We start from the raw sequence: 27,626 nt of genomic DNA, 5'->3' as shown, positions 1-27,626 counted from the left end.
ACAAATCAGTCCCTGGATTGTTATTGCATTGCCTGTGTCCCACTCTTGATGATCTTCTGATAGGATCCTTCACTCTGGTTTATTCTACCTTTCGACCTGGTTAAGCATTAACTTAGACTAAAGACACACCATTCAATTACTGTAAGCTTACAGCCACGGTTACCTTCTGCTCTCCATTTGAAATTACTAAATTTCCTCTCAATCGATCCATTTCAACCTCTTTCACGCTCTCCTTCTCTCCATTCCCAGGTTTCCTTTTTTAAAAATTTTTTTCTCAAAAATTTTTTTACAGGTATTCATTATTTTCATTGAAAATTTAAGGTGGCAACACTATTATAGACAACATTTTGAAAATTAAAAAATCTCACATTATTTTTTATTATTATTAAAAAATAATAATGTGACATTGATTAAGGAAATCCAGTAAGTTTCAGGTGTACAATTCAACAATAAGGCATATACATATTGTATCGTGTGTTCACTGCCCATAGTTAATTTCTTTTTGTCACCATATATTTAACCCCTGTTACTCCATCTACCTTATCCCTCCCTCCTCCCATCCTCTGATAAACACTAGTCTATTGTCCATGTCCATGAGTCTCTGTTTGTTGCTTTTAGATTTATATCCCACATACAAGTGATATGATGTGGTTTTCAACTTTTTTGGTCTGGCTTAATGATTATCTCAAGGTCCACCCATATTGTCACAAATGGCAGTATTTCATCTTTCCTTATGGCTGAGTAATATATTCCATTGTATTTATGCACCACAGCTTCTTTAGCCAATCATCTATCGTAGAACACTTTGGTTGCTTCCATGTCCTGGCCACTGTGAATAATGCTGCTATGAACATCGGTGTGCAAATATCTTTTCAGTTATATGTTTTCAAGTCTTTGGGGTAAATACCCAGTAGAAGGATTGCTGGATCATATGTTACATCAATTCTTAGTTTTTTGAGGAACCTCCACACTGTTTTCCATAGTGGCTGTACCAATTTGTAGTCCCACCAGCAATGTATGAGGGTTCCTTTTTCTCCACCTCCTCTCCAACAATTGTTATTACTGGTCCTGTTGATAACAGCTATTCTAACAGGTGTGAGATGGTATCTCATTGTGGTTTTGATTTGCATTTCCCTAATAGCTCATGATGCTGAGCATTCTTTCATACGCTTGTTGACCATTGTATGTCTTCTTGTGAAAAGTATCTGTTCAAGTCCTCTGCCCATTTTTTAATTGAATTTTTTATTTTGTTGTTTTTATTGAATTGTATGAGGTTTTTTTGTATATTTTGTATATTAGGCCCTTATTGGAGGTGTTGCTTGCAAATATATTTTCCCATTCAATGGTTGTCTCCCAGATTTCTTATGTTTTGTTTCTCCTCATCCCTCTATCTCAGACAGTCTCTATAGTTTCTTCAGGAAGAGTAGAAGAAGTTTGATGCAGTATAGATGTAGACAAATTCTAGAACTCTGTAGAGTTCTGAGGCTACTTGGGGGACCCTCTGTATGTCTCTGTTGGGCCAGATGGTCCCCCTTTTCTCTCATCTACCTTTTTCTCTGTTGCCGAGCCTGGTAATTTGCTGAGTTCACACAAATAGAATCAGCATGTCCAGCCTCCTTAACTGGGGATATAAAATGTGGTCTCATTTCTTTTGTTGTAAACTCAAATTACAGCTTGGCACTGACCCCTCCCTACCTCTGAACTTGGGCTTCTCAGTGGGACCCCCAGTTATGTAGATAATTCCCCAAGATGCAGTCTTAAGAAGGTCCCAAAAGAAGTTTCCCTTATCCTTCTGCTCTGCCCTCCAGCTTGTCCTTTCTCTGCTCCACTCCTCCACGCCAATGCACATAGCCCACCTCCAGGGCCCAGCTGAGGCCAGGCTGCAACTACTGAAAGTACATTACCGAAGATTCAGGGACAGTGGAGAGGAATTATGTCATTGAAAATGATTAGTGATGGCCCTGGTTATAGCTCCTCTCAGAGGTGAGGACCATACCCAGCCTCAGGTTCAGGGCCAACCCATCATCCCTACATCCCTCCCCATCTCTCCACCATTGAATATCTCTCAGGTGTGTTTATATTCTTCAGGACACTAGCTCCTAACAGTCATTAGACCAAGAAGGAGAAAGAGCTCCCTAAAATCCCTAACTTCCCATTCCTTATTTGAGACTCTCCCTTTTTCCAGGATAGTGAAGAGTAGGAATGTCTACCCCTTACCCAGTAAATCTACCCTACACCCTTGGCGCCCGATGGCAGTTAATAAACAACTACAGCAAAACATCAGCATAGATGGGTCATTGACCTTAAATTAACACTTCGTGGAGGACAACTGTCCTCTCATCCTCTAAATTGCTCTATCCACGATGAAAACTTTTGCAGCATATGCATTCTAAATCCTTACAGAGCCAGAGAACATTTCTTCCAGATTCCTCATGATCAACAGAATTTCACAGGCCTATGCAGAGCTTAATTTTGTACCAATATTTACATTATCTAATAGAAGGCCTAGCTTCCATAGTCAGGTGTCGGCATTCAGGTTGATGGGATATTACAGTTCTCCAAGAACAATGGCTATGTACAAGCTTTACATTATGTTAACTAAAGGGCCTGATCAAACAGTTTTCTCAGAACAAAGGAAAGGCTTGCCTGAAAGGTGAATTCAAATATCCTACTCTTCCAGGACAGAATCACGTGAAATTACACACACACACACACACACACACATACACACGTACACACACACGTATATACACACAAATATATATATACACACACACATATATAATTTTAAGTCAGGTTATTAAGAAAAAAACAAAACATGATCCTGTACTCTATGCCTATTAACATTTTTCTCTATATACGTACATAAAACAAATAATAAAGGTGATATACCATGCTATGAAAATTCAAATAATATAGAAAAGTCTTCATTGTAAAGTAAAAGTCTCCTTTTTATAAAGCAGAAGTACCACCCCCAGACCTGAGCCACTAGATCTGTGCTCTACAGTTGATCGATCTGTGCCCTGTGCAAGGTGCCCAGCTATAAGGACTGGTAGTGGCTGGATTCCATCTTTGTCTGTTTGCCAAGCTGTGCACCCTGTCATTGGGCAGTGTCCACCCAGGAAAAAAGGGGCAGCATTTTCTAATTTGTGTGAAGGCACTCCATTGGCTTGGAAAACAACCTTTTAATGACTTCTTGCATATCTTTCTAAAAAGGTATGCACATACCACACATATGGTATGCATAAGTCCTTTTTTCCCTCACACAAAAAAATATGCTATACACTATTCTTAACTGTCTTTCATTCTTTTCTTTTCTCCTCCTTTTGCATTTTTGTTTAACAATATCTCTTGGGAATTTTTATATATCAGTAATACAGATGTATTTTTTTCTACAGGGTCTGTGGTATTCCATCGTATAGCTTTATCAAAGTTTGTTTAACTAGTTCCCTTTTAGTGATTCATAGGCGTTTAGGTTGTTTCCAGATTTTTTTAGGGGGGAGGCAGGAAGGATTAGGGTTATTACAAATAATACTTACATATATATAATATGGATAGCTATGTAATGGTATAGTTTTATGACCATGTTCATAAGGCAAATTCCTAGCAGTGGATTTCTGGGTCAAAAAAGCAGGAAGGTTTTAAATTTCGATAGATATTGATTGTAATAATTTGCATTCTCAAGAATATTTGTATTCTCGTACCCTCATTAACCCTGGGTATTAGCACACATGTTAAGTTTTGCCAGTCTGATAAGCAGAACATATCTCATTGTTAGTTCATCTTGGATTTATTTAAATATAAGTGATATTAAATATCTTTGCATTGGTCTGTTGGTCATTTTTCCCTTTTTTTTTTTTTAGCTATGTGTTCACATCCTTTGCTCATTTTCCTACAGAATTGTTAATCTTTTTTTACTGAGTTGTAAGATTTCTTTGTAAATCAGAACATGTAGTCCTGATTATTATTATTATGTGTTACAGATATTTCTCCCAACATGTCATTTCTCTTTTGACTTTGTGCATATTCTACAAAAGTTTCAAATATCTATGTGGTCACATTCGCTAATCATTTTTTTCTGTGGCTTCTCTGTATGTATAATTTTTAAATGACAATAATTTCAGATTCTACTTAGTAAAGTTAATGAAAAAATCTTCAGCCTGATATCAGCCCATAATATGTCCTTCAAAGTACCCCATCCTTACAATGTGGATGCTCAAAGAACAGTAAGTGATGAACGGTGAGGCCTATGGTAGGATCACAGGGTTTGTCATCACATGCCTCCTCAGACAAACAGATCTGGGAGTCAGAATTCCTCTGAGAGTGGCCCTAACATCCAATGGATGGAGACATGTCCCAATAACCACATTTTTTGTAGAATCAATCACACTTTCCCTTTACTCCAGTAGCAGTACATTAACTAAGTACAACTTAATTAAATGCAATACAAGCCACGCTGTTTGGGGTTTTATTGTAGGGTCTCCCCCTTTTCAAACCAACCTAGTTATTAACACTTTATTTAATTTCACTCTTACAGGCAGCTTCAAAAGATGGTCCATGACATTAAGAACAATGAAGGTGGAATAATGAATAAAATCAAAAAGTAAGTTAGACTCTATAGCACTAGATGAGCACTTATTTATATAAATAACATCGATGTCAGTCTGTGCTAAGTGAAAAAAAAAAAAACAAACAAAGTTCTCTGTTATCCTAGTGAGCAGTTGCAATCTCTTTAGCATGAAACCCTTTCTTACTAGAGTTCATAGTGGTCAGATCCACATTCAGGAAACATGGTGAGTGACCGGGGTGGTGCTCAGGGCACTTTGCTTTTTCCCCCCACTGCAGGAAGGGTGAGCTATCCCATTCAAGGTTCCCAGAAAACATTAAAATGACATTTATAGAGGCAGGAAAATCAGCTTCCAAAACCATTTCACCAAGGGCCACAAGGACATAGTTGGAGAAATCCAGAGGAGTCATTACAAGAGCACAACACTAGCTTCTTTAGGGTGCTTTCTATATTTTGATTTCTGCTTTCAATTAGTGCCATAAATGGTGATTTCAGTTGGCACTTGGTAGGCTAGAATTCTAAATCTTCCTGCATATCAAAAACTCTTGAGATTTTTTAAAGAGAATAGAAATTGTACATACCTGCATTTGACATTCAAAATCTAAGTAAAGAGGAAAGGGAAATGTTATCCTGTTAAGTTTTTATTTAAGCATTTTTTAAAGAGAGTAATACACAACACGAAAAAAAAAAATCAAAGAGTTCAGAATTGTATAAAGTCAAAATCTCCCACTTCTTCATATCCCCACTTTAATCTACTCCCCGGAAATGGACATTATCATGAGTGAGTTTGGTACATAGATCTCTATATCTATATCTATATCTATATCTATATCTATATCTATAGATACATAGATAGATATAGATATAGATATAGATATAGATATCTATAGATACATAGATAGATATAGATATAGATATAGATGTTTACACACATGCATACATACACCGATATGCCATAATACATACCTATACATGCATACACGTTCATTATGAATGGCATCATGCTATATGAACCATTCTATCAATTTGCTCTGTTTGGTGATTTACTTAATGCTATATCATGGACATCTTTCTTTGATGGCATGTGAAAATAAACCATATTCCTTTTAAAGAACTAATTAATGGTCTACTATATATGTATTATCATTCATTAAACCAGCTATATATTGTTGGACATTTTTTAAATGGGGTATGAGAGTTTACACTGGCACAACATTTTTGGAGGGCAATTTGATAATATAAATTTTGATAACATCAAAAATTTGTCACCATTTCTTTCGACTTAATTGTCACAAATAATATTTTAATAAATACTTTTCCAGATTTTGAGTATACGAAAAAGTTAAATTCCTAAAATGAAACTTCTGAGTGGAAGGATTTGTGCCCTCCAAATATTTTATTAAGTTAGCAAATTGTTTTCCAAAAATTTTGTACCACCAATACTGTGTAAAAGTTAATTTCCTGCCTCTTCAGAACAGAGTATCTTCATTCTTTTTGGTTTTTGCTAAACTTAAAAGTAAGAATCACTTTTTGTGGTATTTTTAGACTATAAAATGTAAGCGAGTCTCAATATGCATAAGCGATCATCATAAAACAGTTAAAATAATCTTCTGCTTGTGAGACCATGGCCATCTCATAGAGGAGGAGAATATGTCTTCATGTTCTAACCTGTGTTGGGAGAGGTGTGTGATCATTTTCATTTACTATTTCTGATACATATAGAATTTCATTGAAATGAGAGAACCTTGCTAGTCACTGTTTTAATCACTAGCAATTGTAGATCAATTAGCCCACAGTTTTACAATACATCAGTTTTCTCAATATTATGAATCCACCATATAAAATGTCTATTCTGTGGTCAATTGTACTTACAGCAGCCATGGAGCTCAATTTTTTCCAGATAGTTTCTGTTGTATTATACCCATGGTTCCCCAAAACACTTTTATTTGGCAAACCATGTTTCTTCTCAGCTTGGAAAATATGGATTCTACCGTCATTACCTTAGGTGAAGTCAATGCCCTTTGGTTCTAAGTGACATGCATTTCTTAGCTCTCACTCATAGTCAGGCAACAGGTGCCACTTTGAAAGGAGGAAGCACGGTTGAACACACTGGTTTCCTAACACAAGACCGTGACAGAGTTGTCACTGGTTCATGGCAAAATGAGAAAATAAGGACCTTGAAGTGTTGGGGGTTGGTGTGCAGCTGCTGGCTGCCTAGTGTGGCCCAAACCACACCTTTAATTTCTAGTTTGTGTTCAGTGACCAACAGTCATTTCTTGTGTCTGTCGTTTATTCTGAGATGATGAGCTTCATACCTTTTGGAGTATTAAAATACCCTTTCTTTTCTTTTATGAAACGATGACAATATTGGGTAATAGTTGGCTTGTGCTTTTTGGAATTTCACTGGTCCCTCAATAGACCTGGCACCACACCCAGTTTTGTTTTTGCTGTTCTTCCCTACAACTCCTTTGATCATCTCTCTGGACCTCGTCATAACTCTAATGGTAATATCTTCCCAGCACGCTCTCTGGTTTGCTATAAGAATTGAAGGAAATAACAGAGCCTTTGGGAAAACAAAAAGCAAAGTTTCTATGCAAATGTAAATACTATTATAAATACTGATTTATAAGTCTTGTTTTTTGTAATCAAACATGAATTTCTGAATTGATTTTTCCCCCAAGAAATGAAATATAGTTTGTATATAATGATTACCTCATATACTGCTTCTAAAGGATGTGATGTTTTAGTAAATGAAGTCTACTGGATATAGGCTTTATTTTTATATTTTAAATTTTTAATCGAGTAAATCATTCTTGAATAAAAAGGGGAGCTATTATTAAAATAACAATTTACTATAAGCTTTACCTATCTCAAATAATGGAAGGGAAGGTGTTGTCAGTACTTATAAAAAGCCTAAAAATTAAGATACATTTTTAAAACGTAATTTTAATTTTCTTTTTTAATGAGTGAGGAAGGATTGTGAATATTCAGAACATTTTATATGTGCATGAAGATACTAAAGTAGTTTTGAAAGTGCTTGAAACAATTCAACTTCTGAATAAGCTAAATATCACAATCCCCACCTGGAGACATTTATTGCTCACTTATTTGGCATTTTTTAAAACCATTTCCCGTTTTCCCTGATAACACTCACCAGTGGTACTTGGAGCTGCAGCATTTACTCTGACATAACTGGCGGATTACAGTCTTAGCCAAAAGTTTGCCATGAAATAGCTCACTTTTATTATTTTTTTCACATCACACTAGTATATCGATAGTTTTTGGAAACAAATGACATCATTCTATTCATAGCATTCTGTTTTTAGTAGTGTAGTGGTATCCCATTTACAAAACATAATAAATCTCTGTTGCTGCAAATGTCAAATCCTAGAAAACGTAGCATTCCTACTTGCAATGTTAATATTATTCTCGAACAATTATTAGCTAAAGATTGATTTGATGAACCCGATTTATGTGCATATTTCTATTACATTAGGATTAGAGACAAGTTCTGTTTAGAAATTACTCCAAAAACAGTTTTTATATTTTTACATTGAAAACCAGTCAGATTTTCTTGAGCCTCAAAAAGTGTGTTTATGTAAAATTAAATTTTATATAAGTGACAGCGAGCTGCACTTTTTTTCTAAATGGGAAATGGGTTAAAAGTGCAAAAATGATTTGAATCCAACCTACAACTGAAGTTCTCATTATAGTTATTTTTTCTATTATTTAAAGCATGTATTGTTATTTATTAAAAGAGTTCATCTTCTCTTACTGTCCTATTGACCAATCAACATTTATCTTCCTTGAACCTCTGAACACAGTGCTTATGAGGATTCTGACCTCTCAGAGCTCTTTCTCAATTTGACTTCACCTTTTCCAAGTCACAGTCACACTGTGCACTGGTGAGACGGGGAGAGGTGGGAAACCTCTGATTAATGACTTTGCTACATTCTCAAAATATTAAGTTATTCAATGTGATAGGTCCAAAAGGAGGCATTATTCCATTAGTTATCTATTATCTCTATATCTACTTATATTATGGGCCTCGACAACAGTTGTTATACCCACTGACCATTTGTCTAATGGTGTCATCTACAGGTTGAAAGTCAAAGCACCTCCAAATGTTCCTCGAAGAGACTATGCCTCTGGTAAGACTATTTCTAAAATACTTGGACTTTTGATTAATTTAATGTTTATATTTACTTCTTGAAAAGGGAACTATGTTCTACTTATATGAAAACAAAAGGTGCCCACCCTAATTTTAAGAATGACCAGATCTATTAGTCATTTGACTATAGTAGTGATGTCGTAGTCCATTATTCATTCATCTATTCATCCATCCATCCATCCACTCATCTATTTATCAAATATTTATTAAGCATCTTCCATGTGCCAGGTACATACAAGGTCTTAGGTAGAAACACAGTACTCCAAAAGATAGCTCTAACTCCTCACTCACAGAATTTATAGTCAAAGAAGGAAAATAGATGATATTAAAAGCAATTACAATTCAGTGTGATCAGAAAGCACAAAAGTCTGTGGACGTACTCAGCAGTAGTAGCTAATCTAATCTGAGGTGGAAGATGTGGAGGAATGGGGAAGAGAAGACTTCCTGGACAAAAGGATACTTGAGTCGGGGAGGACATGGGAATAAATTATTGATGGCCCCTTCTGAGGTTAGTGCTGCAGCTGCACTCAAGTTAGGATCAACTTTGTCAAGGAAGAGGAGCTAGTCTTGAACTTGAAAGCATTTATGGCAGTGGTGAGCCAAGTAAATTATTCAACATACTTTCCTTTTCTAGAACAGGTGCCTTGGGAGGATAAGTCTAAAATCTTTCTCTACTGGCTTAAACGTAAAGATTTCCTGGACACAGACAGATCTATACAGCCCTCAGAGGGGGAAAAAAAAATGCATTTTTCTCTCCATGTTAAAAAAAAGAAAGAAAGAAAAGAAAAGAAAAAGAAGCAGAATACACTGTTAAGTATCCAAAGCTTTGATGGGAAAATTATGGAGTCATGGAGTCTCAGGTTTAAAGGAGTCCCGGGATGTTATACAATCTAACATCCAGTCCAATGCTTAAGCCTAGCCCACCACTCTACCACAAAGTCTACTTTCTGCTTGAACATTTCCTGTGATGACCTCCCAAGTCCAGTCAAGGATAGACAGCCTTTGGAGGATATAGATGTAATAAATTTCTTGTGGCTTCCATAGTCTGTCTTGATGGTCACACAATACAAGTCTTTAAATATTAAAGAAAGTGAAAAAAGAGTTGTTCTGTGCAGCTTCAATGATATAATTCAGAAGTTAGGTCATTTGAGTGATCTTCAGCTGTTCCACACATATTGTGATGAGCTCAACAAATATTACATGAATATGTCCTGCATGATACTCAGTGTGCTAGAGATGAAGTAGGGAAAAATATATAGACCCTGACCTTAAGGTGCTTCATGACTAGTGGGGAGTCAAATAATAAGTGAGAATGACAACAGGTAAATATAAAGTGCTAAACATGGTAACTACTGTGAAGGAAAATAGCAGGCACAGTGACAGGTGCCCTGTGGGGTGGCAGGACAACTTGAGTAAGTAGTCAGGAAGATCTCTCTAAAGCAGTGACATTGAATTCCTGACCTGGGGGATGAGCTGGAACTTTCGCCACTTTGTAGATGTTGGACACAGATGTTAGGAGCTCAGAGACAATTCTCAGGAACCTATGTAGACTGATATATCTCATTTCCAGACAGACGTCTCCTGATGATCTCCTCATATTGACTGTCTTCTCACTCATCCCCTTACTCAGCCCCCTCCTTCTCCTGTGTTTTTCTTGGGCAAAAGACAGGTAGCATTCATTTATTCATCTTTTTGCCTAATCCACCTTACACTGGGGGTCATACTTGATTCCTCCTCTTCCTTCCCCGTCTGTTAAAAAAATTAATCTCTAAATCCTATTAATTCTGGCTTTTAAGTGTCTCTCAAATATTTTTGTCCCTCTATTCACATGGCTACAGTTCAGAACCTTGTCATCTCTTGCTTGTCCTAACAGGAAAGCCTTTAAGTAGTCTCTTTAATTCCTAATCCCTGTGGTCCTCCCAATCCCCGCCAGAGAATTGTTCTGAAATACCTTTGCTTAAATATTCTCATAGCTCTACATCATCAGGAAGAGGAACTGCAAACCACTGAGCCTGCATACAATATCCTTCGGTGTCTTGCCACAAACTGGCTGTGCAACCTTGGACAACTCACTCTCCTCTCCTCTGTATCATGCAGGGACTGAACTAGAAGATCTGTCAGGTTCCCACCAATGCTAATACTCTACACTCACACAAATCATTGGAGCCCAGGGCCCAATGATGAAACAAGCTTCTCCTAAACTTCCCTGGCTTTAGGAAGTTGCATCTTTCAGTTTGTACTTAATCTCTCTTGGGTCTCAGTAGAGTGTTCTCAGCCTTTGCTACTTCAAAGTGCTGCCCTTAGTCTGCAGCATCAGCATTACCTGGGATCTTATCAAAAATGCAGAAACTCTGCCCCACCCTACAACTGCAGAATCAGAATTTTGCATTTTAACAAAAGCTCCAGAGATTTGAATGTATATTAAATTTGAGAAACCCTGCTATAAACCACTAACTCTGTCCTTACTGCTTCTCGCAAACCAAAAGACAAATCTATTGAAGTTTCAGGATCTTAGAAATTCATCCTACTGTTTCACAAACCAAAAGGGACTCGGCTTGTCTCCTCCACTCTTACACTCAGTGCCCGGAAAAGGTCCATTTTGGCAAAACCACCATCACCACCTGCAGTTAGTACCGCCCTTACCATTCCCCTCCCTACCACCAACTCATGTCCCAGGAGCATTTGCAGCTGCTTCCCCTGAGCCTCGGGGACCCTGAGCAGTTACAAGCCCAGGACCTCAGAAACCATCCTCGTCAGCCCTTCCTAAACCCAGGGAGTCTTCAAGGACCTCAGGGGTCCCAGTGCCTGGAGACCTTAGCCCACCAGACCTCCGGAGCGCCAGAGCCAGTCAAGTGCCCCTTGGAGGTCTGTGCAGACTTGGTCCACCCAAGGCTCCTGGAATGGCCCGACCTTTATCCCCTAGATGCTGAGATTATGTCCTTTTTCCAGTCCTGGAAGCAAATGATTTCCCCAACCCTCTAAGCCCAGCGAGTATATTGACCTTCAGAGCACAAAGGATGGAAATGGCAAGCACCCCCCCAGAGGTCAGCAGAAGAATCACCACAGTTCCTCCTCTAGCTAGACTACAGAAGGAAAAGGCTCGCACTATACAAAGAACGGAAGCCTGGACCTCTTACAGATGCAGATCAGGCCAGGGTGAAATCTACTCCTTTCAGTTCAGACCCAGCAACCCTGCTTTATCTCTGAGGAGGGACCACTGCCTGCAGGGACCTCATGGTCCACTGAACAGAATGTATTAAACACGAGCAGCTGGCATTCGGGAAGGGAAGATATCTAACACATGTTGTATTTACTCTGGACTGGGCGTTAATCTGAGCTCTTTACAGAGATTAGCTCATTTACTCTCCCATTAGCACCATTATGTGGAAATGACTATCCTAGTTTCCCAGATGTGGAAAAATGCACCTAAGGAACTTTAAGTAACCTGCCCAAAGTTACTGCGACCACTAAAAGAAATCCACTCAGAATCCATTTTGACTCAAGCTGAAATGGTTACATTTCTGGGGCATTTCTTATGCTGAAGGCCCAGAGCCCCTGCCATTAACACGAGAACTTGCTTTTCAGTTTGAACGGCCTCCTGTACCTTTGAAGTCTAAGGTCTGGCTCACTAGGGAGGGAAGGGGAGATCAGTCGTGGTGCCCTCAGAGTCTGCTGGGGTCATCGCAGAAGCTCTACTGGTCACTCCACACGGTACTCCATACTCAGCTCCATACTCGCTCCACACCATACTCAGCTCCCCACACTAAGTCTGACCCCCGAGAGGTCAGAACTGAATAAGGCCTCTCTCTTGTGTGCCTGGGCTCTGATAGCCAAGGGCTGTGGTGATGGCCCCAGGAGGTCTACCTTCTCCCACCACTGACGTCATGCAGGGAGGAGGACAGAGCCATGAAAGGGGGTGGGGAGAGGACGGTCCTTGCACAAGGATTCTTGGGTAAACGTCCACCACGGAATCGGAGGATACGCACAGCACCCCTTTGTCCATGAAAGGAGTGACATGTGACACTGCTTTTGCCCCCCGCCCTGGGGTCTTCAGTGAAGTCAGGGTTCACTTGGTTTTCTGTCTCCCCGTCTATACGTTTCACTGGTGGTACTAGCAAAGCCGACATGGGGAGAACTGACTCCATATCAGTCCTACACCATGGAACTAAGACTGGAGGAATGAAACTTGGATTCAAAGATATTTTAAAGGCTAAAAAGTCCTAAAAGATCACCCAATCCAAGCTTTTCATGTTTGGAATAATAGGAGACCAGAGGGGCAAAGTGCCCAAGGTCACCCAGTTAGGTGATGACTAAGCCAGGACTATGTTCCCCATTCCTGCACTCCTGAATAGGAGGGTCCCCTTGTTCACAGGGCTCTGGGTAGGGATAAATAAACCTATCGACAAAGGGAATTCTAAGGAGTATTTAGACTCAAATCGCCTCTCCTAGCCAACCTGGCTCCCGCCTTGGCCTCAGCTCCCCACACTAAGTCACGTCCTTTTCTCCTCTCAGGGTATACCCAGTGGGACTGTCCGCTCACCACCTCCCCTGCACCCTCTGTAGTTCTGCTATCTGTCCTTTCCCTGCATCTGTCCCTACCACTGCAACTAGCCCATTTTCCTTCCTTCTTTCCTCCTTGCACCCACTGAAGTTCCATCGTTCCCTGCATCCTGCCGCCAGCTCTGGAAGAGGAGAAAGGGGACGGCGCAGTGGCCCAGAGCACAGCCAGAGTGGAATCAGGGCCGCAGTCGAGGCTGTGTGTCAGACATGCAGCTGTGGAGTGCACCCCTCAAAGCCCATGGCTGGAATGCCGCCAGCACTGCCCCACGGTCTCTGGTGCTCCTGATGACCCAGAACTAAGAGGCTAAATTCACATCCTCACCTTCACCTCTTCACTCAAACTCTCGCCACAGAGCCTTATACTGTCTCCCAGTCATGCCCTCCCTTTCCCAAGACCCCCAGTCTGGTTTAGCCTTCTTCTCTTCATGGCTAAGTTACTCAAATACCATCCTTGCCAGCCTCTTCATCTCTATCTTGTCAGTGGTACCACATGGCTGGCCATGGATCTAGCTTTGTTTTCTCTCTCAGCATCTTCTCCTATGACTCTCCAGTACAGCTCATCCACTCTGCTCACCATCTGTGCCTGATGGATGCCCACGTCCATCCCTCGGCTAAGCCCTGCTTCTAGAACTGACACACGAGCCCCTTTCTCAGCAGATGAAAGGAAGACACCCTCCTTCATCCTCATCCTCTCACCCATGTCCTGCTTATCCTTCAAGGCCCAGTTTAACCCCACTGTTGACACACAGCCTCATGTAACCTCTTAGCTCTCTCTGAGTGCATCTTTCCCGAACTTTCCCAGTACCTGGCCATGATTCCAGGTGCTGGGACGCTTATCAGGAAATTTTACATTGCCCTGGTGTGTCCTCAGTCTGAAATATGACTGTTCTAGGCTCTAAGTCTTTTACTACTGTCGTACAAATGGATTGGGGAGAAGACCTTGGACTTTGGGGTCCTTTTGGCCTAGGATACAACCCTCCCAGCTTTACCCCTTTTAAGCATTGTGTAAACCTAGAAAAGTTTTGTAACTTCCTAAAGCCTCAGATTCCTGATCTGGAGATAAAATTACCCTATCTTTCAGGTTATTATGAGAATTAAAGAGAAAGTAAATTAATAGTAATAACTATTGCTTGCTGAGTCTTTACTCCTCTAAGCATTTTCCATATGTTATTTTATTTTCATTTTCTCAAAACCCTATGATATAGGTACTACTACTAACATACATTTTAGTGATGAGAAAGTTGAGAACAAGAGGTTAAGTGATTTTCCTAAAGTCGCACTGCAGAACTGGGATTTTAAATAAGGAAGTCTGACCCCAGGTCCCAAGCTCAAAACCTTGTATGTCTTGGCCTAGAGCAGACACTGAGATGGAGCCATCGTGGCCATTCTCACATGTCTCAAACTACCAGGCGTTGTGCCCACAGGCTTGGGAGGGCCACATGAATCATAAAACCAGGGCTAGGCAAGGGGAGGAGTACCTCTATTGTGTGGCATGAGATTATGACACAGTCAGTGGAGCATTAGCCCCAAACCAGGTACATGACACAATAGGAAAGTTTTCCCTGACAAAGAGGCCCAACGAGCATCTCAGCTTCCTGGCAAGAGTGTGCAATCCCACGCCCAAAATTAAACCACCCAGCCCTTAATAACCTTGAACTTACCCTTCTGAAAATTGTACCCACTACACTAGAGGCTTTCTTGGATCCATGTGTTTGTGGTAGCCATACTACATGGTAGCCATTAGAGTAAAATAGAATTGGTATTATTTTGAGAATTTATTAAGAATTGTCAATGTCCAAGATGAAAATAAATAACATTAATACAGCATTTACTGCATGCCAGGCTTTGCAAAATACTTCACATGTATTATTATATTGCTTGTTTCTCATAAAAACATGAGGCAGGCACTATTTGTATCCTTGTTTTACAAATGAGGAAATTAAGCTTTAAACAGTTAAAGTTCTGGTTTATTGCCAAGCAGGTAGTAAAGAGCCAGAATTTGAACCCGGAAACTTGGCTCTAAAACCACTATGGCATGCTTTGAGAGGCTCCCTGAGATGTTGGAAAACCACCCACTAAAGTGTGGATATCATACTTTTCAGTCTGGACAATGGCCTGCAAGGTTGTGACTTTATAAATATGATGCTGTGAGTTGTCTGTGGGACCATAAGATGGGTATAGCTGAAGGAGAATGCGGCACCATCAAATAATCTCTATCACATGATATTTTTGTCTCTTTACCTCCTCGATGTGCCAAAACACCTGAATTGGGTCATTCTTATTTCTCTAAAGTTTTATCTGAATGCTCAGTAGAGGCCCAAGTGGTTCACAGATTTCAGCTGCAGGAGCCAACAGATAGCCAGACTTCCAATCCAGCCCCCATACTAGCTAGCCAAGTGGCCTCAGACAGGTTTTTGCAACTTCTCTGAGCCCCAGTTTCCTTGACCGTAAAATAGAAATGATAGTAGCACCTACTGCATAGTACTATTTTGAAGATAGATGAAGAAATACATTTATAACAACCTAGTACCCAGCATACAGGAAGTGTTCAATAAATAACATCTATTTTTACTATCTTAATTTTTATACATTTGACTCATTTATTGGTTTGTACCTTTATTAGTGCAGGAAGTACAAATGCAAAATGCCATCCAGATACAAAGGTTGATTAAATAGGCCTTGCTTTTCAATACAGAGTAACACAAACAAATTAACTGGAGCACAGGGCAGAATGAAGCACATGTGACGTCGAGGTGCCAGCAGCATCTAAGAGGATCCAGAGGAAGGAGTAATGGGTTAAGACCAGAGGGACTGGGGAGGACTTTATGGAGGAGGTGCAACAGGGATTTCCATGAAAGGAAGAACACGGGCTAGGGGAACAGCACGAGCAGGGCAGAGAACCATCAAACATTTAGGATGGGAGAACAAGCCTTCAGGAAAGTGAACGCGGGAAACTACAGCATGAAAATTCAATGGAGGGACAAGAGGTGATGGCATATGAATGTGTTAACACAGAGCCTTGACTCTATTCCATAGGGAATGGCTGATGATCTTGAGGAAAGAAACATCGTGATCCAAACATTAAGAAAATAAGTAGAAACAGTAGGAAGGACGGTTGAGGAGGAAAGATAGTGGAGACAGGAAAACTAGTTAGATGGCTACTGTAACTGATCATAAAGTGGGCCTCAACTCACTGAGAAGGTTCAGCAACTAGAGTTGGCCAAGGCAGGACAGTGTGTTTTCAAAAAGCCATTTTACAAAGTTCTCTAGTTTAAAGGTTGAAACAAAAAGATCTTGTCACCTTAAGTGTTGATTTTCAATTATCCCTAAACTTAAGGTACTAAAAACACATTCCCGCTCTGTGCCAGCTATTGGTATATTGGGAAGAGGGCTTATTTGCCTATTCTTCTACAGTTTCTTGGTAAACCCAAATTGTTGCAGTATACTATAATTTTGTATAAGTCAACTCAATAATTTAATAAGAATTATTTTTCTATTAACTTCAAAGTTTACCCATTATTTGGCTTATAGAATGAAGCTCCTTCTTGGCACCTATCACGTTTTTCTCAAGGGAGGCCATTGCTTAAAATCTGGCCACTCTGATCCAAAACTTCCTCCCTGCTCCCAGTTCATTTCCTCAATTCTTTTCCCTGTGCCTCTGTGGTACCCAACTAGAGCTGAAGTCAGTGGTCTGCTGTGGCAGGCGGTAAAACCACCCAAAAAGGTTCTGTTGAGGTTCTGGTGGACTCAGGGATCATCCTCTGGGCCCTCTAATAGTGTTTTCGCAGTGAAGTGGAAGGGGAGCTGGGACCTTGTGGTGCAGTCATTGGAGCCACTCTGCCATCTGGACTGTCTGGTTGATCTCCTACAGAGCAGAGTGAATTGTATTTAACCTCAAAGGTCAATTTATGTGATGAGAGAGATGCTAAGCTTCTCATACTCTAAATGTGTTTTGGAGAAAAAGGGGTAAAATAGTCTCCTTGGCTGTCATAATTCAGACCTATTTTATTCTTCAAGATTATAAACTACTTCAGATCTGTCATATCAGTTTTATACACCTTGCAGAGCCTAGAATAGTGCCTGCACCCTGGAGCTCAAAGACAGTAGGCATCATGGCATTGAGGTTCCGAGCATGCATTTGGAAATTAGCCTGCAGGGTTCACCTCTTGGCTCAACCATTTATTTATTTTATATTTTATTTATTTATTTATTTATTTATTTATTTATTTATTTATTTATTTGTGTTTAATGTTTTATTTATTCCCCCCCTCCTCCCCTCTAGTAACCACTAGTCCATTACCCATGTCCATGAGTCTCTGTTTGTTTGTCCTGTTCATTTGCTGCTTTTAAGTTTATATCCCACATATAAGTGATATCATGTGATTTCCAACCTTTTCTGCCTGGCCTATTTCGCTTAGTATTATTATTTCAAGGTTCATCCATGTTGTTGCAAAGGGCAGTATTTCATCTCTTCTGATGACTAAAATTCCATTGTATATATGTACCACAGCTTCTTTAGTCAATCATCTATTGTAAGACACTTCGGTTGCTTCTTTGTTCTGGCCACTGTGAATAATGCTGCTATAAGCATCGGTGTGCAAATATCTTTTCAGATATGAGTTTTAAAGTCTTTGGGGTAGCCAGTAGAGGTATTGCTGGATCATATGGTAGATCAATTTTTAGTTTTTTGAGGAACCTCCATACTGTTTTCTATAGTGGACGTACCAATTTGCAGTCCCGCCAGCAGTGTATGAGGGTTCCTATTTCTCCACATCCTCTCCAACATTTGTTATTGCTTGTCCTATTGATTATAGCCATTCTAACAGGTGTGAGATGGTATCTCATTGTGGTTTTGATTTGCATTTCCCTAACAGATAGTGATGTTGAGTATCTTTTCATATATTTGTTGGCCATTTGTATGTCCTCTAGGGAGAAGTGTCTGTTCAGGTCCTCTGCCCATTTTTTTATTCAATTGTTTTTCTATTGTTATTGAGTTGTATGAGTTCTTTGTAAATTTTGGATATTAGGCCCTTATTGGGGGCATTGCTTGCAAATATATTTTCCCATTCAGACGGTTGCTCTTTAACTTCGTTGACAGTTTCTTTTGCTGAGCAAAAGCTTTTCGGTTTGATGTAATCCCATTCATTTATTTTTGCTTTTACTTCCCCTTGCCTTTGAGGTCAAATTCTTAAATTCCTCTTTAAGTCAAAAGTCCTTGAGTTTAGTTCCTGTTTTTTTCTGTGCATTTTATTGTTTCAGTTCTTATATGTAGGTCTTTAATCCATTTTGAGTTAATTTTGGTGTGTGGTGATAGACAACAGTCTAGTTTCATTCTTTTGCTGGTGGCTTTCCAGTTTTCCCAGCACCATTTATTAAAGAGAGTTTCCTTTCACCACTGTATGTTTTGGCTATTTTGTCAAAAATTATTTGCCCATATAAATATGGGTTTACTTCTGGACTATTGATTCTGTTCCACTGATCCGTGCATCTGTTTTGCTGCCAATACCATGCTGTTTTGATCACTTCGTAGTATAATTTGAAGTCAGGCAGAGTGATGTCTCCAGCCTCATTCTTTTTTATCAGGATGGCTTTGGCTCAACTATTTATTATCTGACCTTGAGAAAATGACTTATTTTCTCTAGGCCCCAGTTTCCTCATAATGTTTTTGAGAGAGCTAAACGAGGGCTAGCTCTCATAATATTACCTGGAATGTAATAAATCACTGGATGAAAATTTTCTGAATAAAAAGGTCAAAGTTATAGCCAGAGAGAATCTTTGAAGTTATAGTTATCCCCTCATTTTATAGATCTGGAAACTGAGGCCCAGAGATGTTAGTTATTCTTGCCCACTCTCCAACTAGTTAGGCACAGAGGCTGGATGAGAATTTGGGTTTATTTGACTTCCTGTCAAATGTTTCTACTATACCATGCACATATTAATTCAAAAAAACCCTTGGAAGCAACACAATATGGATAGCAGTTTCCTACTGGGTTACTCCAAGGTCCCAAAAATGTCCCTTGACAAAGACAGACATGGGTCAGATGTACCACTTCTCTTTCTCAGTGGGACTTCTCTTAATGCTTTGACTAAAAAAAATAAATTAAAATAAATTTAAAAAGGATTCGGAAGTGAATGAGCATGACTGTAAGTAATCACTCAAGACCAAGTGAAGGGGACCAGGAAGTCCAAGGGCTGGGAAGGTAGGTCTGGGGTGCTTGTAGACAGGATGGAGCTGGCCAACTGAGATTTATGCTTGTGCATTCTGCTTCCCCCATGCCATTTCAGAGAGCCCTGCAGATGAAGAGGAGCAGTGGTCAGATGACTTTGTAAGTATTTGCTCCTGGGAATAGGAGGGTATTGTTTCCACCAGGGTCCATGGGAGGCCTTTTTAAGAGCTCACTTCCAAGTTACATGCTGGTTGTCAGCTGCATGTCACAGAAGGGAGATTGCTGGGCCGGAAGGGCCACCTACAGACAAGACAGCAATAACCTCATAATGGCCGACTTTAGCCAGCACCACTATGTGCCAGGCCAAGCCTCATCTAATCTTCACCACAGCCCTCTGAGTAGGCATTCTTAATCCCCATTTTCTGCTGGTATTCAGCTTATTCACCAGCATGGCAAAAATAGATGTTAAAATGTTAAAAAAATTTTCATATCTGTTGTCAAATACTTCTGTCCTGAATTTCCCGGCACCCATCACCTCCTGGCCCCTGCTCAGGAGCTCCAAACAAACCAACAACTAAAGAGTCAATGTCTGGCACATCAAGGGACCTCCAGAACACTCTGCAGGGCCATGCTCAGCACGTGGGCTGTATTAGTTGTTAAACGTTTTGAATATCACCCTGCCCATTTTATAGGTGAAGAAACCAAGACATCAAGGCATGGAGACTTTAAGTAACTTGCATTTCCAAACTTCACACTCAGGCCCTTGGATCTCACAGACTCGGGCTATTAAACTCCAAGTTGCTTGCCGTGACCAAGCGGACATTAGCAGAGCGTTGGGGACCACAAAGTGAGAGTGGGGACTTGGATATGAGGATGGCGTGTCAGAACTAACTATAATCCTTTTTAAGGTGGCTCCGCAACCCACGGGGCCCCAGCAGCCACTTTCCTCTTAGACTGAGTCTTATAGGCATAAGACACCCCGAAAACTTTTCTTCATAACAATTATTCCTTTCATATCAAATTCATACGGAATATCAGCCTGCTTTAATCTGTAAATTATATATCTGGAAGGGACCTGAGGGGGTCTCCACACAACAACACACCATATAAGGAAACTGAGGCCAAGAGAATAAAAATGACTTCCCCACCGTCATTCACTCAGTGGCCCAGAATGAGAATCCAGGACTCCTGTCCACTGCCCAGAAACGAGCCTGAGCCCAGTTCCATGTTGCGTGCGCCACCTGCAGTTTATTCAGAGAAACAGGAGACAGGAGTTCCTTCCTGCAGGAAAAACAAAACAAAACAAAACATTTTTTTAAGAGGGGACAAGATGGCCTCTCTAAGGGTCACTTGGGCATGGAGTTTTTTACCAGCCCAGCTGTCCCTGATCCCTCCAAAGCACGGCAGCTGCGCCCCCTGCTGGCAGCACGCATTGGCCACATCTGAATCGAAGTTAAGAAGCTGGTCTTCATGTGGAGCTAAGCCCAGAAAACAGCTTGCTGGCTGGATAAAAAGAGTGCACAGTGGGGACTTAGAAAGCACAAAATAAAATCAGCCTGGAGAGGAGGGAATGACTTCTGTCTCAAAGTCAAACTACCAAAATCAAGGTACCAGTTATAATGAGGACTGAGTAAACATTCACTCACAATTATTTTTATGTTACTGGATTCCCATTGCACATAGAATGAAACTCAAGTTTGTTGCTAACACCTCCAGGCCTGATGAAATCTGGCCCCTGTGGACCTGTCCAGCCTTCCCTGAGCCCCCTCAGCAAGACCTTGTTCATCACAGCCCAGACACACAGGTCTGCCCTCAGTTCCTGTAACAGAGAGTGGTCCTGTCTTCCTCAGCCATTTCAGACTCATGGTCCTTGAACAGGAGAAGGAAGAAGGGCCAAAGAGAAGAAACCAAAGAGAGTCCCCATTCTTCCTTACTTGGTTGGCCCCTTCTCGTCCTTCAGGCTTGGTTTAAATGTCTCCTTCTCGGAAAGGCTTTCAGGTACCCCCATCCAAGGTGGAATCACTCCTCCCATTGCTGTCTGTCTCAGGACCCTGTTCAGGGCCCTTAAGTGCATCTAGCACTAGGGATAACTTCTTATCTGTTTGCTAATTTACTTATTATTTATTATTCACTATTTGTCATTGGTCTTCCCTGCGAGAATATAAGTTCTATGAGGTCAGGGACTATGCTCAGAGTCAAACGCAATGCTTGGCACATAGTAGGTACTCAACAAATATTAATAAATTAAATGAATGAACAATTGTGTCTGATTACACATTCGCTTCTTCAAAGTTTCCATCAGATTGTCTAATGTATTGCACTTGTTCAAGTATTGAATGAATATATGAATTTTGTTTGCCAGAATTGAGAATAATTGGGAGGAAGGGGGACTTTTTTTTTTAACTGTCTCAGAAGTTTGAACAGATTCCTTTTTTATTCTCCTGATAAGAAGGCATTCAATGCATTCCATTGTGTTTAAAGGGGGAGGTACTCATAATACATCTCCCACAGAAGAGATTATCCAAACGAAGGGCCAGCCCAGCACTTCTGAGCACCTATTTCCTCCTCCTCAGTCCCTTCAGAGCTCAAGACAGCAGCTCAATTCATTCATTCACTCCAGTCGTTTAGTAGGCACCAACCCTGGAGCAGGTCCTATGCTGAGCCCTCAGTATATAGTCTCAGTCCTGTCCTCATGGGGGTTACCACCGGTAGACAGCCCAGTGTCAGAGCAGCAGCTGCCAGGAACAGCTGACGTGGAGTCTCTCTTCTACCCCTCTGCCACCTCGCCACTGAGGTTCTCTCAGTCAGGCTGCTCTGCCAAAGGACCCCAGTGTCCTCCCCCATGTCCACACTGTGCCTCAGCTGCCAGGTAATTAAGTCTCAGAAGCTCCTTTCCTGATCCATGAAAACTGACACTAAGTAGGGCACCCAAACGGTCTCCCACTCAGGCATGTGTGTCTGGGTACCCGCTGATTCCTTCACTTTCCAGATGTTTATGAAAACACTGCTCCTCGGCACTTGTACTGATGTCTGCCTAGGAGGCCGCCACAGCAGCGATCAGGTCCTTGGCCTGGATGAGGAGGCTTTCCACCATCTCATGCCAGATGGGATTAGCCTTGGGAAGCCAGGCCCCTGCCCCGTCAAGCCTCCCGCTGGACCACCCTTCACTCTCACTCTAGCTCCTCAGCCTTCTGCCTGAAAACAGTCATTGCCTTCACCAGAATCCAGATTGCAGACTCACATTACTCAACTCCTCTGTGCCTCAGTGTCCTCAACTATAAAATGAGGTTTTTAAAAAACAGTCTCATGTGATTGTGGTGAGGAGTAAATGAAGTATGCAGTACAGAGCAGTACAGAGAAATGTTGTAATAATAATAATAATAATAATAATAATAATATCATCATTATCATTATTCTACTCAGCCATATTTCATATTCATGTTTAGGAAAGATTATTGAGCACCCTCCCCCCACCCCCACAACTCCGTCTGCTATTACTGAGATCTGGGTTTGGGAAAATGTCACCTGCAGGAAATTTTGTTACCTCACCCCTTCCTGTCTCTTCCAGCTCTCTCACTCTCGGACAAGGATGAGCGCCCTTCTTGGGCTCCTTCTTCCTTTTATTCCCTTTCCCAGCACTCCTCCAAACACCTCAGGGAACACTCTCTTTTCAGCCTCCTTTCTCATGCCTATCCCGCTCTTCACCTTCTTCTCTCCTCTTCTCCCTAAAGACTGAGGAGCAAGGCACAGTCCTCACTTACGTGCTCGTTCATTCATTCATTCCAAACATACCGAGCTCCTATCACGTACCGGCCCTGTTACAGGTCCTGAGGCTACAGCAGTGAAGGAAGCACTACACTTGCATCACGTATACCTGCATCAGTGTCACACAATGGCAGGTAAAGGAGACAAGCCGAAGGGCAGGTACCTCTTCCATTCATTGGAAACTCATGTAAGGATCATGCATTGTGTCAGGCAGTCTGTGGGGGCAGTGGACACAGAAATCAGAGGACCTCTTGAGTCCTGAACCAAATATTTCTTCCACGTGAATATACATATGCATGCTATATACATAAACTATCTCTGAACAAAATGCACAAGAAGCTAGTAACTCTGTTTACCTCTGGGGAGAGGAACTGAGGGCTGGGAAGAAGACGTCACTATATCCTTCTGAACTGTTTGAACTTTAGACCATGTCAGTGTATTTTTCAATATTAACTTAAATAAAATTTCTTTTACATTTAAAAGAAAAAAAGGATGAGAGTAGACTCTGGGTCAGTTTGAATCCTAGCCTCTATGGCTTCCCAGCTCTGTTTAAAATAAACAAAACTTTTTTTTAAACCTCATCTCCTCAAAGGTATCTATGTATTTCTGTGTATCTCCTTATCCTCTCCTTACTAAACTTACTTTTTCCTCAACTGTCTGCTTTTATAATAAACAACACCCGTTGCTTATTCTATTTTATTGGCCCCTTTTTCTGTCTTCTTAAAATATATTTTCTCTCCGACTGCTCCTCTTTGCCCACACACAGTGTTGCGGCCACCCTGCCAGTTAAATGGTTCACCTCTCCCCCACAGATAGTGGCTGAGGCCTGGCTTCCACCCCAGCTTTGCCTCTATGGCTGCCTAACCTGGGTGAGCCAGCCTCTCCAAGTCTTGCTTCCCCCTCCCGATTTTGGGGGAGCAGCTCCGGCCCCCTAAGGCAGGAGCTGTCCTGACAACTAAGCCCAGAGGGGCACTGAGCAAGGTGTCTGTAATTTCAGGACAGCGATTATGAAAACCCAGACGAGCACTCTGACTCGGAGATGTACGTGCTGCCCGCCGAGGAGACAGGGGACGACAGTTACGAGCCACCACCTGTCGAGCAGGAGACAAGGACAGTTCACCCAGCCTTGCCCTTCGCCAGGGGCGAGTACGTAGGTGAGGCTCTGGGCGCTCAGCCCTCTGGGCAGCGGGGAGGTGAGGGCAGGCCGAGGTTGGTGGGCACCTCCCACTCACCACCTCCAATTGAGTCATCTGGTCACTCACAGGTAATGGAGCCCCAGCTGGCAAGCTTGCCCATTTAAGAGAAAAGGGTATCCTTCCTAAACTAGGAACATTGGAAACAGGTGAAAGATAAATGAGCACACCCGGATGCTTGCTCCCAATTCCAGACAGTCCCTTGAGAAATCATCCCTGAGATTAGTCCCTACTTCTCTTTCTGCTTCCGGAACACAAGATTCTGGAATTTCTCCTGAGATATCTGTACAGAGCAGGGATGACTGTCAAGGCTCCCGGTGTCTGCTAACACCCCTCCTTCCTCCATGGTTACCCCGCATTGACCGGCCACCGCACACTGAGTCTAGACTGTGGACTTTTAACTGGGTGTGAGGGTAGCGGTGAGGAACTCTAAGCCTGGAATTAGCCTCATAGGTTAAGTGGACACAGCTCAGGTCTGGCCTCTAGGCCTGCGAGTGGCTTTTAATGTCCTGCAAGAAGTCTGTGTTCGTCTTTGGAGGGGATGTGTCGGTGATAACCACAGTGATGCTCGCATTTGTACAGAGTGCCCCTACCTGTAAAGGGCTCTGGTCCATTACCACTGTCATTAGCTGCTTCCTTACAGCCACCGGGCACTGCTGCTTCATGCCACGATTAATCTATTGAGCACCTACTATGTGTCAGAGCTATGCTAAGCACTGAGCATTCACCAGCAAACAAAACATACACACTCTCAGACTTTTTATAGTTTACAATTTGGTGCTTTCCCGTCATGGCCTAGTGCACCCTCTCTAATGAGAGAAGTATTCAGCCCCACCATACAAAGAAAGTGAGGCTCAGAGGAGTGAACTAATGATCCATAGTTTTATAAGTGGTGGAGCTGGGATGCAAACCAGTCAGCCCAGCCTCCAAAGTCCACTCTCTTTATCACTCTGCTCCACACATCGCCCACTAAATTTTTAAGTGACCTTGTTCAATCATCTCAACAACCCTGGGAGAGAAGGGTCTGTGCTAGCCCCATTTTACAGAACAGGAAACCACAATTTAGGGTGGTTAAGTGTCTCATTCAAGGGCACACTCTTCAAAGCCTCTCTTGTGTTCTACTACTTCTGATGGGCTTAAATCTTATGTGAAGAAAACTAAGTGCACTCCAAGAGCTGCAAATAAAACTGCAGAAACAGACAGAGTTCTAAGCATAGCAAAGTGGACGCCCTTGTGCCTGAGCACGGCTATATCACCTAGAAAGAGGCTTCGAGGAGGCATCAAATGTGCAGTTAGCCACATACCTTCAACAAGGCAGACGCGTGGGCTGAAGGCAGGAGCAGGCACCAGGAGAGCAGAGCTGGCATGACAGGCTGAGGTAAATGCATCGAGCTGGGGCTGGGCTGTGGCAGGAGGAAGCGGCAGGAAGCCAGTGTAAGCGCCTGTGCTGTTCCCAGGATAGGAGCACACCAGGTTATTCCTATGCTAAGGTTTTCCTACAGTGTATCAGTCCAAGTCTGTGCTCACAGAATCGACTGGGTAGATGCCATGTTGCCTGAGTCTTCCAACACATTAACTGGGTAATATGAGTTCTATTTGTTAGGTGTCAACCCTGCCAGACACACTGCTGTCACTGCTTCTTTCCTGATCCCTATAATAACTCTCTGCAGTGGATATGATGATCTTCATCTTAAAACTAAGGAGTGTGACGCTCCATGAAGGCATGGTCCATGGTCTACAGCTATGCCACCCTGAACAAGCCCGATGTCTGATCTCGGAAGCTAAGCAGGGGCAGGTCTGGTTAGTACTTGGATGGGAGACCACCTAGGAAGACCAAGTGCTGTAAGCGTTAATAATAATAATAAATGAAAATAAATAAATAAATAAATAAAATAAGGAATATGAGTCCCAGAGAGGTTGCATAATGAATAACTAACCCAAAGATACACAGTTGGTGGGCTGCAGAGAAGGGGACCAAGCTCAGGGCCATTTGGCTGCAGAGCCTGAACGCCTTCCCTGATAGCTTCTGAGGACAATCCTGGATGTGAGGAACTCACGGGTCCTCCATGAAATCTCCCTTTGAGGAAAATCATTGAGGGGAAGAACATGTAGGTTCACTTAGATGAGTAGTCATGACCCTGAATACCTGGGGAACTTTTAAAATTTATTACACCATTTCCCTCCCCAGAAGTTCGAACCAATTATATCTGGGTTGGGGGTATCTAGGCCTCGGTGTTTTTTAAAGGTCCCAGGTAGTTTTTATATGTAAGCAGGATTGAGAATCGCTGCTCTTAAGGGTTCACAGAGCAAGTGAACCATGGAGTACCTCCTCTGAGACCCCCACGCTATTTGGCAGAGTGCTGGGCTGTCAGCTCTCCTGAATCTGGGGGTTTCCATCTCATCCCGGGAGGATGTTTTTGTTGAGGACCGGCTTCTTGTTTTTATCATGAAATCAACAGGCATTTGAAATTTTTTGCAGAACAAGTTATTTTACTTTCAAGTAATGCCCCATTAATCATTTGTGGCTACAGAAATGCAGGAGGTCTCATACTTTCCAGATCTCAATTATTTCCCCCTAGGGAATGATCCAGAGCCCTTTCATCTTATGCTTTGTTGTCTTGTTCTTTTCAAGACAATAGATCAAGCCAGAGGCAGTCTCCGCCCTTCAGCAAGACCCTCCCCAGTAAGCCCAGCTGGCCTTCGGCCAAGGCTAGGCTGGCCTCCACTCTGCCGACCTCAACTTCTCTGCCGAAACCTCAAGTCCCACCCAAACCGAAAGATCTTGAAGATGAGGTAAAGTAAACCTGTCCCTGAAGGCTTCCCGAACCACGTGGGAGGATGCAGGGTGGGGGTGGGAGGAAGGCGTCAGGACAGTCTGGACTCAGGCATGTCTTCCTTCCTCCATCCTTGCTCTCCAGCCAGCACTAACCACCCTGGCCCGTCACTGCCCTCCTCTCACTCTCCAGAGTTATGCTGAAAAGGTGGTTTTTTTCGCTGAAAATGGCATATACAGGACCTTATCGTAAGCTTTCCTTTACTAGAGGTCTCTGGTATAATATCAGTACCGGACGTTTGTGCCCCTCATATTACCTCCTCTTTCTCTTTCCCTTGATTTCTTTTCTCTTTCCTTGGTTTTCTCTTCCCTTCTCTTTCCTCCGTGAGATAGTCCCCTATCTTTATTTTCCTTTGCTTCCCTGCTCTGT

General features: G+C 41.9%; 1 protein-coding gene across 3 annotated transcripts in view; it reads left to right on the top strand.

Annotated features, from left to right (window-relative positions):
* Positions 1 to 27,626, top strand: part of BLNK (B cell linker) — a 71,176-nt gene that overhangs the window by 17,642 nt on the left and 25,908 nt on the right. Inside the window, exons 2-6 of one of the 3 annotated variants that reach the window (XM_016164209.2) lie at positions 4,538 to 4,603; positions 8,669 to 8,718; positions 19,584 to 19,624; positions 24,228 to 24,384; positions 27,056 to 27,216. In XM_016164209.2, the coding sequence (XP_016019695.2) occupies positions 4,538 to 4,603; positions 8,669 to 8,718; positions 19,584 to 19,624; positions 24,228 to 24,384; positions 27,056 to 27,216 (475 nt within the window). Of the gene's footprint in view, positions 1 to 4,537; positions 4,604 to 5,484; positions 6,250 to 8,668; positions 8,719 to 19,583; positions 19,625 to 24,227; positions 24,385 to 27,055; positions 27,217 to 27,626 lie in introns of those variants that run through there. The other 2 variants (XM_016164211.2, XM_016164210.2) reach the window with 2 other exon arrangements.

This window comes from Rousettus aegyptiacus, unplaced genomic scaffold, assembly GCF_014176215.1.
Source record: "Rousettus aegyptiacus isolate mRouAeg1 unplaced genomic scaffold, mRouAeg1.p scaffold_m13_p_6, whole genome shotgun sequence".
Taxonomy (NCBI): domain Eukaryota; kingdom Metazoa; phylum Chordata; class Mammalia; order Chiroptera; family Pteropodidae; genus Rousettus; species Rousettus aegyptiacus.
The sequence above is the reverse complement of the archived record's forward strand: the minus strand, read 5'-3'. Positions and strand labels throughout refer to the sequence as shown.